Here is a 16,981-nt window from a genome sequence, read left to right on the forward strand (position 1 = left end):
TTTGGATTCATGTGCTGGCATGAATCACAAGTCGAGACGTCGTGGTCGGAGCTCAAACACCAAAGGCAATCGGAATGAGGATCCGTCACTGACATCTTGCCTCCACACTCACGACAAGGCTTGAATCCAGACTTTCTCTGCGACATTATTACCACAGAGAAAGACTACGCAGCAAAAATACACTGTAACCACAAAAGTAACAGTTGCTCCCTCGAAGATAACCGTTTCGAATGCACGGAAAAAAGGGAACTGACGTCGGCACGTCGTCGAGGACCTCTTATTGCCTGTATGACGTCAGACGGCGTCGCGTGGGCTAGAGTGACGTCCTCGTCGACGTGCAGAGACTAGTAAGAAGATTTCCGTCGAATGCTGGCGCCATGGGAGTATTCATTAGGTGAGGAATCCACAGGTAGTTGTATCCATCAGAAGCATTTATTGCAGAAATTACACAAGATTTATAAATTCTGACAGGACCTAAAGCCCATGCTTTCCCAGGAAGACGTTTTGAGTTAAGATCTGGAACTTGCAAATAAAATACATATTTGTATTGTTGTACCACATTCAGTCAATTCTTCTCATTTTGTCATTTTGTGTCTCCTCTCAAACTCTTTCTCTACAGCCACATTAAACCTGCTAGTATGCAGCATGCAGTGCCTAAATAAAATATGAATGAATCACTGAAGTCTGCACACAGAGATGAGGGAATTGATTAGTTTAGATGGAAAAGTTGCTGTACATGTTGCTAGTGGACTAATGAGCCTTTCTGAAGGAAATATTGTTTTTCTGTTACTGCTCATAGTTTAATACAAGACAGGAGCAGCGGGACATCCCAACTTCTATCTACAGGAGACTGAATGACAGAACTCTGGAGTTCTGAATGGTAATTAATGGGCAGGAGACTGAAAGAAGGAGAAGGACAGCCGACTCAATAATGAATGAGGCTGTTTGGCTATACGTGGGAAGTCTGAACTTACACTATTACTGTAAGATACAAAAGTGGAAAAGGGCAGAACTCTGGATGCATAGACGGCGGCATGAGTGAATAGGAAAGGAAAGATAAGCAGGACAGAGTTTAGTTTATTACCAGTGAGGAAGGTCAATTTGACAGGAGAGAGAAACAGCAACCTACTTTGGAGATAAGAAAACTGGTAGGGAAATCAAGGTACTGAGGGCTCTACTCATTATTACACAGAAGGAAGTTGTAACATCAATCTGAAACAAGAGTGCAAGGAAATACCCACAACAGCCTACCATGTTTCCTCTCAGTTACCACTACTAAGCATCCACATAGCTCACTTTCGTCACAGCTTGCACCTATTCAGTTATTTCCGCTAGATACTTACTGCATTTTTGCCTTGATCTCGACAGGAGCTACACGTTTTACATTCTATGCACTGCCACCGAAGAGCTTTCACACGAACAGTCAGCTCTGATGAGAACTTCAAACAGGATGGATGACCTGAGGAAAGAAAAGAGGAGTAAGCCAAAAGCACTGCAGGAATTAGTTTGAAAGAAGGAATCACTTTTCTGCCAGTAAACTGGAGAATGGCAGAGTGGATGGAAGAAGGAAAATCAAGGGAAACCTTACTTAAAAGACTGATAAAAAGGAGGAAACTTCTAATTTCCATTTTTTACTGCTGCAGACCAAACCAACACCTCCTCAAGGAAGTTAAGTCACGACGAAAATTTCCAAGCCAGCAGGACTAAGTATCAGAGTGTATGTAATGGCACGTGAAGTGTACTTAGATATTTGAAGATATTTAAAGAATGCAATAACACATTGAAACTAATTCAAATCACTACTAAATCATAAAGCGCCAAGATTTGTAGGTCACTCCTGTGTAACTCTGCAGTGCACTTCGATGTGCTTGGACTTTTCTTGAACACTTCTTGATCATCTACTGAATATTCTCTAATCCTAGCAGTACAAGACTGGTCCCCCACACAAAAAAATTAGGAAAATGTATTTAATAATTATGTGTTAGGTATAAACACAGTATTATTTGCAATCCATTTTCGTATGTGTCAACAGAACGAGTTACTTACCTTCGGTAACGACTTTTCTGGTGGATACATTAGCTACCTGTGGATTCCTCACCTCATGAATACTCCCATGGCGCCAGCATTTGACGGAAATCTTCTTACCAGTCTCTGCACGTCGACGAGGACGTCACTGTCTCGCACGCGACGCCGTCTGACGTCATACAGGCAATAAGAGGTCCTCGACGACGTGCGGACGTCAGTACCAATCATTTTTTACGTGCATGAGAACAACCAGGCAATGCAATGAAAGAACAAAGCAACATCCATTATATTGTAAAAATACACCACATTGTATGAATAACTGTAAATCTTTTTATGTACATATATATATATATATATATATATATATATAAAACTCTCTCTTTTAAAATATATACACACACCAAGTATATACATAAAGATATATACACATATACCTATATATATATAAATATATTATATATATACATCTATTGCACCCTCAAAGATCAAGAGGAGCGCACTCAAGGATTACTTGGCAAGACCATAAAGGCAACGGGGAGGCGGGTGGGACCGTGAGGAATCCACAGGTAGCTAATGTATCCACCAGAAAAGTCGTTACCGAAGGTAAGTAACTCGTTCTTCTGATGGATACAACTACCTGTGGATTCCTCACCTCATGAATAGAGTCCCAAAGCAGTACCACGCCCGGCGGTGGGTGCCTAAATGGTCAAACCAAGAAATCCTGCAGCACTGACCGTGCAAAATGGCCGTCCCTTCTAACCTCAGAATCTAAACAGTAATGTTTTGCAAAAGTGTGAAGGGACGACCAAGTTGCGGCCTTGCAGATGTCGACCACAGGAACACCTCTGGCTAAGGCCGAAGTGGCCGACTTAGCTCTGGTGGAATGAGCTCTAATGCCCTCAGGAGGATCCTTCTTTGCCAAAGAGTAACATATTTTAATGCAAAGAACAACCCACCTGGATAGTGTTCTCTTGTGGACTGCCTTTCCTCTCCTCTTTCCCACGTATCCAATAAACAGCTGATCCTCCAGCCTGAAATCCTTTGTTCTATCGATAAAGAAGCTCAACGCTCTCTTTGGGTCCAGACGATGCAGTCTTTCTTCCTCTTTGGAAGGATGAGGCGGAGGATAGAACGTGGACAAAGTAATTGCCTGAGCCAAATGGAAGGGTGAAACAACCTTCGGGAGGAAAGCAGCCTTGGTCCTCAACACCACCTTATCCCCATAAAAAGTTGTATAAGGGGGTTTTACTGATAAGGCCTGCAACTCACTCACTCTCCTTGCTGATGTTATAGCTATCAGGAAGACTGTTTTTAAAACCAAATACCTCAAGGGGCAAGAAGGCATAGGTTCAAAAGGGGACCCCATAAGGAAAGTCAGGACTAAGGACAAATCCCATTGCGGCATAACGAATGGCTTTGGAGGATATTGATTTAGAAGACCTTTCAAGAATCTGATAACAATAGGGGATTTAAATAAAGATGGTTGGTCTGGAAGACATATGAAGGCTGACAAGGCCGATAAATAACCTTTAATGGTAGCCACTGCACAACCTTTCTGCGCCAGAGATAGAGCAAAAGACAAAACGTCCGATAGATGAGCATGTAAAGGATCAATCTGCCTCTCTCCACACCACGCAACAAATTTAGACCACCTATTAGCGTAGATAGATTTAGTGGAGTGTCGCCTGGCCGCTAATATAACATCCACTACCTCAGGCGGGAGAGAGAAGGAACTCAGGTTGCCCCGTTCAATCTCCAGGCATGTAGGTGCAGACTCTGGAGGTTGGGGTGTAGAACCTGCCCCTGCGACTGCGAGAGGAGGTCTGCCCTGAAAGGGAGACGGAGCGGCGGGCACGTTGAGAGTTGGAGAAGGTCGGAGTACCACACCCTCCTTGGCCAATCCGGAGCTACTAAGATTACTAGAGCCCGGTCTTGGCGAATCTTCCTCAATACTCGAGGAATCAAGGGTATGGGAGGAAACGCGTAAAGCAACTGGCCGCACCAGGTCATTTGAAACGCGTCCCCTAACGCTTCCTGCATCGGATACTGAAGGCTGCAGAACAACGGACAATGCGCGTTCTCTCGAGTGGCGAACAGATCTACCCGAGGAAACCCCCACTTCTGGAAGATTAAACGGACTTGATCTGGATGGAGACGCCACTCGTGGTCTGCCGAGAAGTGGCGACTGAGACTGTCCGCACGCACGTTCAAGACTCCGGCCAGATGGTTTGCTATCAAGCAAATCCGATGGTCCTTTGCCCAGGACCATAGTCGAAGAGCTTCTCTGCAGAGAAGGTACGACCCCACTCCTCCCTGCTTGTTTATGTACCACATCGTGGTAGTATTGTCCGTTAGGACCTGTACCGACTGACCACGAAGGGAAGGGAGGAAGGCCTTGAGAGCCAGACGTACAGCCCGTAACTCTAACAGATTGATGTGAAAAATCTGTTCCTCTGGAGACCAAAGACCTTTGATCTCCAGATCCCCCAGATGAGCTCCCCACCCTAGAGTGGAAGCATCCGTTATGACTGTGGCCACTGGTGGCGACTGCTGGAACGGTTTTCCTTGTGAAAGATTGTTGCTTGCAATCCACCACTTCAAATCCACAGCAGCATCTCTGGAGATCTTGACAGTACCCTCTAGATCCCCTCTGTGTTGAGACCACTGCCTTCGGAGGCACCACTGAAGAGCCCTCATGTGCCAGCGAGCATGCGTGACCAACAGAATGCAGGAGGCAAAAAGACCGAGCAGACGAAGGACCTTGAGGACTGGAACTACCGCTCCATTTCGAAACATTGGAACCAAATCCTGAATATCTTGAATCCGCTGAGGCGGAGGAAAGGCCCGACCCAATGTCGTATCCAGTACTGCCCCTATGAACAGGAGGCGCTGAGAGGGCTCCAGGTGAGATTTGGGCTCGTTCACCGAAAAGCCCAGGTCGAACAACAACTGGGTTGTTGACTGCAGATGACGCAACACAAGCTCCGGGGACTTGGCTTTGATCAACCAATCGTCCAAGTAAGGGAATACTGCTATCCCCTTCCTTCTGAGCTCTGCCGCAACCACCGACATCACCTTCGTGAAGACTCGAGGTGCTGAAGTAAGACCAAACGGAAGGACCGCAAACTGGTAGTGTTGCGATCCCACCACAAACCGGAGATACTTCCTGTGTGACTTGAGTATCGGGATATGAAAGTAAGCATCCTGCAAGTCGACAGACACCATCCAGTCTTCCATGTTCAACGCCAAAAGCACCTGTGCTAGGGTCAGCATCTTGAACTTTTCCTGCTTGAGGAACCAATTCAAGATCCTCAGGTCCAGAATTGGTCTCAAACGACCATCCTTCTTGGGAATCAGGAAATACCTTGAGTAAACTCCTTGACCCCTTTCCTGCTCCGGGACCAACTCCACCGCGCCCTTTAAAAGGAGGACTTCTACCTCCTGTTCTAGCAACAGGAGGTGTTCTTGTGAACAATACGAAGGGCGGGGCGGGATGAGGGGCGGAAACTCCCGAAAGGGAAGGGTGTAGCCTTTTCCCACAACACTGAGAACCCAAGTGTCCGACGTAACAGTCTCCCATTTGGTGAGAAAATGCTGTAATCTTCCCCCTACAGGAGAGGAGTGAGTGGGAAATGGTGGAAGCCTAAGGCTGCTTCCCCTGCTGCACCCCGCCAGAGGATGAGGAAGAGGCAGAGTGCTGCTGAGAGGCTCCCCTGGTGCGGACCCTACCTCTCCCCCTGAAAGATCTATAGGGATGGGAAGAGGCAGGTTGCTGATATCTTCCCCGAAAGGAAGAGGAGGAAGAGCCACGCCCAAATCCACGAAACCTCCTGAAGAATCTGGAAGAGGCCGTGGAAGAAGGAGCTTGGAGTCCCAACGACTTAGCCGTGGCCCTGCTCTCCTTAAAACGTTCCAAGGCCGAATCAGCCTTAGCCCCAAACAGTTTGTCCCCATCAAACGGGAGATCCAACAATGTGGACTGTACATCTGCCGAAAAGCCCGAGTTACGGAGCCAGGCCTGTCTCCTTTCCACCACAGTTGTGCCCATTGCTCTGGCTACCGAGTCGGTGGTATCCAGTCCCGTCTGGATAATTTGGGTCGCAGCAGCCTGGGCATCAGAGACAAGATCCAAAAGACCCTGGGGAAGCTCTGTAAACGAAGAGGAGATGTCATCCATCAGAGCATGAATATACCTCCCCAGGATACAGGTCGCATTAGTGGCTTTTAACGCCAGACTGCAGGACGAAAAAATCTTCTTCGACTGCGCCTCTAGCTTTTTTGAGTCTCTGTCCCCAGGCACCGTCGGGAAAGAACCAGGTGCTGACTTGGACGAACAGGAGGCCTGCACAACCAAGCTCTCCGGCGTAGGGTGCCTAGATAGGAAACCAGGATCAGTTGGAGCCGTCCGATACCTCCTGGCCACGGCTCTGTGAACTGCTGGGGAAGATGCCGGCTTCTTCCACACCTCTAAAACCGGATCCAGCAGACCGTCATTAAAAGGTAATAGAGGCTCCGCCGCGGCTGAGGCCGGATGCAACACCTCTGTCAAAAGGTTTTGTTTCGCCTCCACCACCGGCAAAGGCAGGTCCAAAAAACTAGCTGCCTTCCGTACCACTGTATGAAAGGAAGCAGCTTCCTCAGTATATTCCCCCGGGGACGAAAGGTCCCACTCAGGGGAAGTGTCCAGCCCACTGGCCGACTCCAGTCCACGCAGCCCATCACCCGAGTCCTCTAGCTCTCCTTCCTCTAGGGCTCGTTGGTACTCCTGCTCCTCTAGTACCCGGAGAGCACGCCTCCTTGAACGCAGTCGTTGCTCAATCCGCGGAGTCGACAACACCTCCGCTGAAGTCGGAGATCGGCGCCGATCTTCCGAAGCCACCGACGCCGCATCCGGCGCCACAGGTAACTTCGGCGCCGACTGAAGAGCAGATGAAACGGATGGACCCACCGGAGTCACAGGCCGAAATCTCGACGTCGACGGGATGGAAATCCCTGGGGCCAATCCCTCCGAAGCCATCGGAGCGGCCACCGGAGCCGACACTGGCGCCGAGCCCACGTTCCCAAACGGGAGAAAGGGCATAAAGTGTGCCGGCCGAAGAGGCGCAGGATCACCCAAAGAAAAGGCCAAAGGCCCAGCCGGAGCACCCCCTGGAGCCATCTGTTGGAAGATGGCATACATCGCATTCAAGAATGCGGAACTATCGGCTCCAGGGGTGGGGAAAGCCGGATACTGGGGTGCCTGACTCGGAGGCGACCCCGACGCCGGCCTCGGCGTCTGCGCCGGAGAAAACACCTGAGGCTCCAATACCTCAATCACCGACGCCTGTCCAGGCGAAGTTGGAGACGTCGGAGAGAGCAACGGCGTCGAAGGATGCGGCGTCACCGTGGGGCTGACCTCCCATGTCCTCCGGCGCCGATCCGGAGACCTGGAACGAGCCTCCCTTGAATGACGCCGAGATTCTCTACGGCGCCGGGATTCTCGATGACGCCGATGTCTTGGAGAAGACTTTTTCTTGTGATGCTTCTCCTTTGACTTGGCCATAAACAGCTTCGCCTCGCGTTCTTTAATGGCCTTCGGATTCATGTGCTGACACGAATCACAAGTCGAGACGTCGTGGTCGGAGCTCAAACACCAAAGGCAATCGGAATGAGGATCCGTCACCGACATCTTGCCTCCACACTCACGACAAGGCTTAAATCCAGACTTTCTCTGCGACATTATTTCCACAGAGAAAGAGTACGCAGCAAGATATACACTGTAACCGCAAGAGTAACAGTTGCTCCCTCGAAGATAACCGTTTCGAATGCACGGAAAAAAGGGAACTGACGTCCGCACGTCGTCGAGGACCTCTTATTGCCTGTATGACGTCAGACGGCGTCGCGTGCAAGACAGTGACGTCCTCGTCGACGTGCAGAGACTGGTAAGAGGATTTCCGTCGAATGCTGGCGCCATGGGAGTATTCATGAGGTGAGGAATCCTCAGGTAGTTGTATCCATCAGAAACAGCCTTTTATGAGAAATCTATCATTGATTGTTTAAAAAAAATTATAATAATGTTTTGTAACCTTTGTTTATTACTAAGGGATGTTTAAGGCTGTATGAACCCTTCTCATTTTTGTCAGGAAAGTGTGGTGATGAGCATTTTAATGAAATAAGACAACCATTCCTTTAACACCCTTCAGCTTTAAACTGGTCAGTGGCTATGTCAGAGATGTGATTGCGTGCGGAGAGGAAGAATCAGCCACATATCTCTTTCTCCATCATTCTAACAACCATATCTGCAGTATGCACAGCTGGGTCTGCACTGTATGAAACTTGGTGTATGCAAGAAGACTTGAGACTATAGAGCCACGCTGTAAAGTTTCACTAAGTGCCTACAACTTATTGAGCTAGTATGCGCTTCACAACGCCATTAACTTTGCTTGCTTCCATCTAACTCACTCTGGCATCATCTCCAAATCCTATCACTTGAACACCCCATGATTTGAATGTGATGTAAAAACAAAATACAGACATAGAAGTGATGCAGTCACATGGACAACAACATAAGGAGGGAGAGTGTGTGGAGACAAGCAATAACACGGACGAGGGCAGGCGGGTAAGGGCAAACAAGGGAAGGCAGGTGGTTGTGGGCAAGCGATATGGACAGGTGGAAAGAAGTATACGAGGGAGCTAACTGAAAAAGATGCACTCTGGAAGAGTGCTTAGACACCAAAAAATAATAGTACCTACAAAATGAACAGTGTGACGACGCAAGTAATGCATAAATGCTCCAAGGGAGGGACAATCGCATGAGGAGGAAGGAAGCCTAGGCCAGCTGACCAATAAAAAAAACAAGCAAATAAGTGACAATGAAGCCACCAATGGTAAGCAATGGGAGTCCTCCAACAAACTGTTCAAAAACAAAGGTTCTGAAGAAAAAGCACATGCGTAGTCTAGGTGAGACCTAAAATAAATTGCTAAAAGCAAAAATATTTTTTGGGTCTCAAAATGCCATAGTAGTCAGTGGCACTGAAGAGAACTATATTATCAGTGGATGTCTTCCGTGTAAAATGCTGTCACTCACAGCTGAACAGTGGCTGATGTAGGCTGAACCACTGCCCAGTGCTTAATGTTACAGGGGGCAGAAAAAATGTGAATGGCATAACACCAGATCAAAGGATAATGAAGGTCTTGGTCAACCCAAGCCCTAAAAAGAGAAATAGGGGGTAGAAGATTCTCTGATCGATATTCTGCAGATCGCACTGCTGTTGTATCAACATTTCTCCTAATGAGATAGCTGTTGGTTTACTGGGAAGGGGTTATTTACTGTCTGGCAACAGATGGTTATGCATGAACAGTCAATCCATCAATGGACTGTATAAATACTGGCAAAACAGCAAGAAATTGTGCTATTATTAACACACAGCTTGTTTCTAACATATCCAAACTTATCCAGAAAATATAAAAAGTCACTTAGTACTTAAGAAACAGAGGGATATATCTGCAGCAGAGGACAGGTTTTGAAAGAAATATGCAATAGTTATGGGTTGACTTAGAAAGTCAAAGCCACTTTTGGAACAAAAGAAGGATAAATCTCAGAACTTTGAGGGAAGTGCTTTCCAATAAAAATGCTCAACATGGCATTTGTGTATGGGGTCAGAGAGGGGAAGCATACATTTTGAGAGAATATTAGGTTACCACATTAGAGGTGAAACACGTAAACATATTAATGCATTATAAGAAATACTTTCTCATAGGGTAAAGGAATAGGCAATTTTGGGCAGGGCTCTTTCAGTAAGCTAGGATAGCCACAAGATGTAACATTATGTATCAAAACTGTAAGCTTAACTTGGTTAAGTGGAGAGACATAGGGCGATGCTTCCTTTCTTGTATGTTGGAGGATTGATGAAGAATCTCAATGAACCTCTTCAATGTGTACAATGACATGGTGGAAGGATATTTTGCTGCTTTTAAAATCTTCATACACTGATGTAGGAGATTCAGATGACTATACTGAAGGAATTCAGGAGATGGGTCATAAAGCACAAGGACTGTACATTGCGGTGGATAATCCACCCCGGGGCCTAAAAAGATCAAGCCTGGATTGCAACTTCATATGTGGCCACCAGAAAACAGCATTATATAGGCTTTATTGATATGGTAAGAATCATCCCGGTCTTGGATTGCTTTACTTTGGTGACATTTTTTAACAGTGGTAAGGAGGAGGGCACAGTTAAACTTCTCTCACCAACCTATAAAAAGGTGTATTCCGCTTCAATCTTGCTTCACGGTACATGGAAGAAAAGACTGTGTATCATTTGTTGCTTACATTTGTCAAATGTCTAGTTGCTTAAATCCCTACTCATGGAATGTCCATCTAGCACTTCACTATTTAAAACACATTTATGATTTGCCTCAACATTTTGAACAACAGGGAGGTGAACAGCTGTTAAACAGTTTCGACACCCCAGGTAAGGTAGTTTGGGATTCAACAAAGTCCTCACACATACCCCTTCTCGTTTCTCACATAACATATTATTGCTTTGTTGTTAATCAGGACAAGAGGGTTCACATGAACTTGTAAATGGATACTCCTTCGAGCTAAGAGGTTAGTGGATTTTGTTTCTGAGACCAACTTTGCTGGATCTGACTTTGACGCATCCAATTAAAAAAGCTCCCACCACAATAGTTTTCAAGGCAAATGCCAGATTAAAACAAAACTCCTGAAAACGTATTCTTCATAAGACGGGACAATCAAACATTGCTGGTAAAGAAAAAATTAGTTCATCCCCCAATGTTTTAAAGTACCAACTACACTGATCCACCAAACACTGCTGCAGCTGTGGTATTTTGGACATACGTTTGGCATGAGAAAAATGCCATGGATTCCACCACAGAAAATATTTAAGTATTTGACAAAGGTTCCAATGAAGAAAAATGCAATTCCCTTTGTGTGAATAATAACTTTACTGCAAACTAAATTGTTTTTAGCCTTATCTAATGTGGATATTAAGTATTTTCTCCTACAGAATGAGTGTGGTTCGTGAGAGGTAATATAGAGCTATAGATCTTGCAGATATACGTCATTTATCCCAACAACATGTTGATCTTTCAAGAATGATGCCTCCATTCGCCAATCGTCTACATATCAACAGATGGATATGTGTGTGTTGGTGAAAGCATGCAGGTACGATTTCAGGTCAAGTGCAAGGACTTTCTTACCTTGCATAGATCGTAGAAACCTGCAGTGTCTTTTTGCTATCAGAATGAAAGACTGTTTTGTATTGATTGTCTACTGTACATATCCTTTATGAACTGGATTACAGACCTGCTGACTAACAAAACCCTTCATTTTTTATCTAGACATTTGTTTTTCATTTTAAAGTGTTGGACTTATTTAAAAAGGAGCCAGCCTGTCTATAGAATGTAGCATCATCTCCTTACCTTTCTGGGATGAAGAAATCAAGCTCACTTCACATTCATACAGCAAGATTTACAATTCAATGCCATTCTCAGATTTTACGGGGTTGTGGATTTTATTTATTTTATTGGTTGTTATTAAGTTGTTTATGTTTTAATAGTCATGTGTCCAAATAAACTCTCTTATTTCTTGCAACAAGATTTACAATTCATCTTGAAGTCAAACTATGAAGTAAGGAATGGACTTTCAGTGCAACTGCAAAATTTTAATTCCAATGTACGGCCATTCTGGACAATGTTTAGAACCGGTCGGTCTCTTGAGACAGTGTCATTCTGGAAATGGTATGAGACATTCTCCCAATATGGGAGAAGTGGACTCTTAAAGATAAAGACAGGAATAATTGTTTTGTGTAACTAACAATTACCTGCTAATAGTGTGTTGGGTAAACTGTTTATTCCATTGTAGCCTTTTCTGCTATCTGAAAGTTAACTGAAACTTTTTAGTAGAAATATTTTTAAAATGACATGTGAGACTTACTTTTCTCATGGATCACTGCTTTCAATGTCTAAGCCTTTGACTTCATCCAGAGACTCTGTGATCCACAAAGTGGCTTGCCAGGGAAGGTTTATGGTATTTTTGATGTACATTAGGCAGTTTTGTCTGCCTTAGTCAGAAAATCAACTCACGGATAATCCACAGCAATATCCAAAAGCTGCCAAATGTGACATGCCTGCTGCCACATGAGAAACCAGGAGTCCTTCCTTTAGAATCTCCAAGGCATGCTCCTCCACATGGAGCCCCACAGAGATCTGTTGTGCATTTCTTTAAAACTTTTCTTTTAAAAAGTAGTCATTGTGGTTAAATATGCCTGATCTTCTGGTACAGTATTTCTCAATCCAAATGGATTATTTTAAAAAATACACTTCGTAAAAGTTGTGCGCAGACACTCAAACAATGCTTTAAAAAATCTCCGTGGTCATACTCTCAGATACTCAATATGTATGGCTATTAATGACGATCCGATGAAGGAGAATTTTGTACCACAATACCTCTTAGATTGCTTATTCATTAATGAAGTTATAATGGTAATACTGACTGATAATAACTGGCACTAAGAGCGATAGACATTTTGAGCTAGCACAATATTTTGGAACACCATTGCATTTGGCAAAAGAATTCTGATGTGAATAACCACAGATACAATAAACGGTGAGGGCAATGCAGTGCAATAACTGATGGATATCGGTGGCACAGCAGTCCTTAAATGTTTCATCACAGGCAAAGCAATTATGAAGGATTTATTCCTTTACAAAAGCTTTTTTTCATTTTTTATGTAGTGCAAACGAAACCCAAAGGTACAGGAGCACTTTTGCCTGAACCTCAGTTAGATTACACAAGGACACATTCATCTTTGGTAGGCATGGGAAGGTTGAGTGATTTGCCCAGTATCACAAAATGTTGAGCTGATGCCGAAACGCAAACCTGGTTCCCCAGCTCCAAAGTCAGCAGCTCTGGCCCGTGCGCCACATCCTCTCCAATGAGCAGATTATGTGATGGGCAGAGTCAAAATGTAAGGAAAAGAAACTCATATGAGCATTTATATGGAAACGTTTTCACAGTGCTTTTTATCAAGCTTTTTAAAGGGTGCATGTTGCACTACCGAGAGAGTATAGAGACAGGATAAGTATGAGAGGTAAACAAAATAATGTGCCTCTTTAGAAGCAAGCAGAAAGTATGAAGTGCGTGTGATGAACTAATGTTCAGCTGTAGAGGGATCCTGAATTAAAAGATAAAAGAATGGAGCACTGTGTGGAGGAATGTGTGACAGAAGGTTCCAAGTAACAGTGTGGGAAGCCATATTAATTCTTCCACCGCACCATTTCCTTTATACTAGAGCTGTGAGACATTACTAAGCACAATAATATAAAAACACTGTTCATTTATTTTCATGCCGCTAAGTTCACAGCTAAAACAACAAGTGATGGACGGAATGCTGAACATTGTCAAACATTCACCCCCAGTACAGTGATCTGGGCCTAAATCCATCGTTTTTTTGCTGCCCATGCCATTCCAGTTTGGACCCAGCCATATGCAAATCAGTCTTGACCCTGTTTGCCATGGGAACAGTCCAGCCCGAACTGCTAGGCCAGGTCTTCACTGGACTGGAAACAAGCATCCTGGGACCGGTTTTGGGGTTTCACCCCTCATCAGCCAGGCTAGCTTGAATCCAGTGGCATGGGAAGTTCACAGCTGACAAAGTTTGAAAATAAAAATGTTACTTATCTTATAAGCATCTGTCCATGGCATACCGTGCTGTAGGAATTCATTTTCTGCATACTACTGCCATCCAGTGTTGGGGTTGGACATGTACAACTTGTCTTTTTTCAAAGAAATATTTCAAGTCACAAGGTGTAGTGAATTCTCCTATGAATAGTGAGGCACGTTGCCATCAGCTCCATTGTTAGGATTGTTTTCCCACAAGACAGTTGAGGATGGCGATGGAGTACAGAAAGCGCAGGAAGATGACCACACAAGTAAATGTAGGTAAGAGGGAAAGTAAGAGCAGAAGGCATCTGCAATAACAAAAGGCTTCCGGGGAGGAGGAAGGGCGCATGGGCGCATGTAAATCTACAGCACTACATGCCATGAACAGATGCTTACAGGATAAGGTACATTTTTTCACTGTGGCAAGTGTAGCTGTAGCTACACGTGCTCTGTCCAGAATGTAAAGTTGATCTCCCATAAGTGGTGGCAAGCAAGAGGATGTTGCATAACACTGAAAAAGATAAAGATTGGAGACGGCAAATAAGAAAGGGATCAAAAGGGGGTACTGTGAGTCTAGTGGGAACCACAGTGCAATTCCAGGACGCTAGGGTTAACCTAGTGGTAGGGAGGGGGGGGCGGGGGGGGGGTAATAATCCTTTTCAGTAATTCCATGAAGACTTTAATGAAGGCGACTCCGAATAATGAACAGTGTTCCTTATTCTGTAGGTATGCTACTACTGCAGCCAAATATAAGCCAATGGACGTGTAAGCTAGGCGTGAGCTTTGTAAGTGAAACAGGTAGCAGACTATGTCTTGCACTGCTGGCTTGAGGGGATCGATGTGTTTAGGTAGGTAGTAGTGTACAAAGCTCTTCCACTTTGCTGCACAGCAGGCTCAAGAATTTGGACAACAAGCCTCTTTGAGGCTGGACATACACTCAGCAGTCAAATTGAGATACCCAAACTCTAGGACCTCGGAAACCAGATTGCTAGGTTGAGCGGTCTGGGTTGGGGTCTCTGAGTGTGCCCTGGTATTCAGTGAGAAGATCTGGCAGGTTGGGGAACTTCTCATGAGGGACTACAGACAACTCGAGACGAGTTTTAAACCACTGCTGCCTGGTCCACGTAAAAGCCACCAAGAAGGTGAGGAAGGTCTGCCGTAGCCGCTGGCCAACGTACAGAAGACATGGAAGAGGAAGAAAATCGTAGGGCACCAACCCTGACCAATTCATCTATTATGCGTTGCCCAGGGACTGTGGGTGCAAAGACGAAGCTTGAACATTTGGCGGTTTCAGTGATTGCAAGCAGATCTTTGTCGGGGAGCCCCCAATGCTGGAAGTACAGTATCAGAACTTGGGGTGAAGTTCCCACCTGTGGACTTGTTTCTGCAGTTGAGCAGATCTGCAAAGTCGTTGTCCACTCCTGGAAGGTACTCTGCTAGCAGATATACTCTGTGGTGGATCGCCAAATGCTCTGCGCTAACACAGAAGCGGAGGAGAGTGGCTGCTACCTTCTTTCCGAAGGTAGTACATGGCAGTCATGTTGTCTGTTTAGGCCAGAACTGTTTTGTGATGTTCTTGGCACAAGAAAGCTTTCAGAGCCGGTTGGACTACCACTAACTCCAGATATTTGATGAGTAAGCTATGTTGAAAGGGGGTCCATAGGCTCTGCACAGTCAAACTCTGTAAATGCGCCACCCAAGCCATGAGAGAGGTGTTTGTGGTGAGGGTCACATGGGGAACCAGGTCTAAAAGGGGCCTGACCTGCAACAGGTTGCTCCTGTTTCCCCACTGCAAAGAGGGATGGGTGCCTGCCCAGACTGACACTCAATCCTCTCAGCGACCCTCCACTTGTGACCATTGTGCGCCAGGCACTCTTGCAGCACACGTGTAATGGAGAGTGTGGAATGATGGTGATGCAGGAGGCCATCATGCCAAGGACGAGCATTACTGTTCTGACTGTTTGCCAGCAATTTGACTAAAAAAAGAGGCAACAGGAGCTGGAAGGTCTGCACCAGTCCAGGACTGGCATAAGCTTTCCTGGTCAATGAGTTTAGAAATGCCCCTAGGAAAAGCAGTATCTGAAGGGGTTGGAGGTGGGACTTGCCCACATTGATGCCAAAACCAATATTGTGGAGGAGATCTAAGGTGATTTGGGTGTTGGGCAAGAACTGTTGTCTATTTCCACTCTGTATCAGCCAGCTGTCGAGGTAATGGATGATGTGGACACCACTCAGAGGACTCAGTGGAGAGGACATGGTGTAATGGAGTGACCTGCCTACTTTGAAGCTGGGGAACCAGGTTCGAGCCTCGGCATCAGCTCAACATCCTGTGATTCTTGGCAAATCACCTAGGGGGTTATTCTAACTTTGGAGGAGTGTTAATCCGTCCCAAAAGTGACGGTAAAGTGACGGATATACTACCAGCCGTATTACGAGTTCCATAGGATATAATGGACTCGTAATACGGCTGGTGGTAAATCCGTCACTTTTCCGTCACTTTTGGGACGGATTAACACCTCCTCCAAAGTTAGAATAACCCCCTTAATCTCCTAGTGCTACAATTCAGAGCCTTGAGACCCCTCACGGGTGATTTGCTGTACTTTACAAGTCCTGGAGTATATTCATCTGAAGACGAGTGGCTACCACTGCAAGGAATTTAGTAAGGACTCTGGGAGTTGTGGTCATCCCGGAGAGCAGAACTTTGAAGTGAAAGTGCCATTCCTTTTACCACAAACCTGAGGTAGGGACGATGCACGGGGTGGACTGGAATGTGGAAATAGCCATCCGTGAAGTCAAAGGCGGTCATGAAGTTGCCTTGCTGCAGCAGTGGAATGACGTCCTGCAGAGTGATCATGTGAAAATGCTCTGACAGGAGGTACTTGTTGAGGGGCATGAGGTAAAGTATGGGCCTGAAGGACCAGTCTTTCTTGGGGTTGTGAAAGTACAAGAGTACACCCCTTTACAGTGTTGATGTGATGACAGTTGGGGGAGGTATGTTTGGTGGTGGAAGTGAGTTCCAGGCAGTAACCCCGTTCTACAATGAAAAGAACTCATTGTTCTGAGATGATGTTTTGCCACTGTGTGAGGAACCCCCACAGGTGTCCCGCGACAGGTGTGAGGTCAGGGCAAAGGGAGAGGGACTCACTGCTTGGCGTAGGTGGATCCTTTTGCTGCACCAACTCTGTCCCAGCCCTTGGAATTATTCCTCCTATATGTACCATGGAATAACCTTGGGAGGCTTGCTGCTGCTACTTCTGGTATGAGGTGAAAGCCTCTGGGGAGGTGGGG

The 16,981-nt window shown here is 45.7% G+C and overlaps 1 protein-coding gene across 1 annotated transcript in view; it reads right to left on the reverse strand.

Annotated features, from left to right (window-relative positions):
* Nucleotides 1–16,981, reverse strand: part of KAT6A (lysine acetyltransferase 6A) — a 1,196,154-nt gene that overhangs the window by 1,009,863 nt on the left and 169,310 nt on the right. The window contains exon 4 of the mRNA XM_069214088.1: nt 1,344–1,459. Coding sequence (XP_069070189.1) covers nt 1,344–1,459 — 116 coding nt within the window. The remainder of the gene's footprint in view (nt 1–1,343; nt 1,460–16,981) is intronic.

The sequence above is a fragment of the Pleurodeles waltl genome, chromosome 11 (genome assembly GCF_031143425.1).
Source record: "Pleurodeles waltl isolate 20211129_DDA chromosome 11, aPleWal1.hap1.20221129, whole genome shotgun sequence".
NCBI classification, from domain to species: domain Eukaryota; kingdom Metazoa; phylum Chordata; class Amphibia; order Caudata; family Salamandridae; genus Pleurodeles; species Pleurodeles waltl.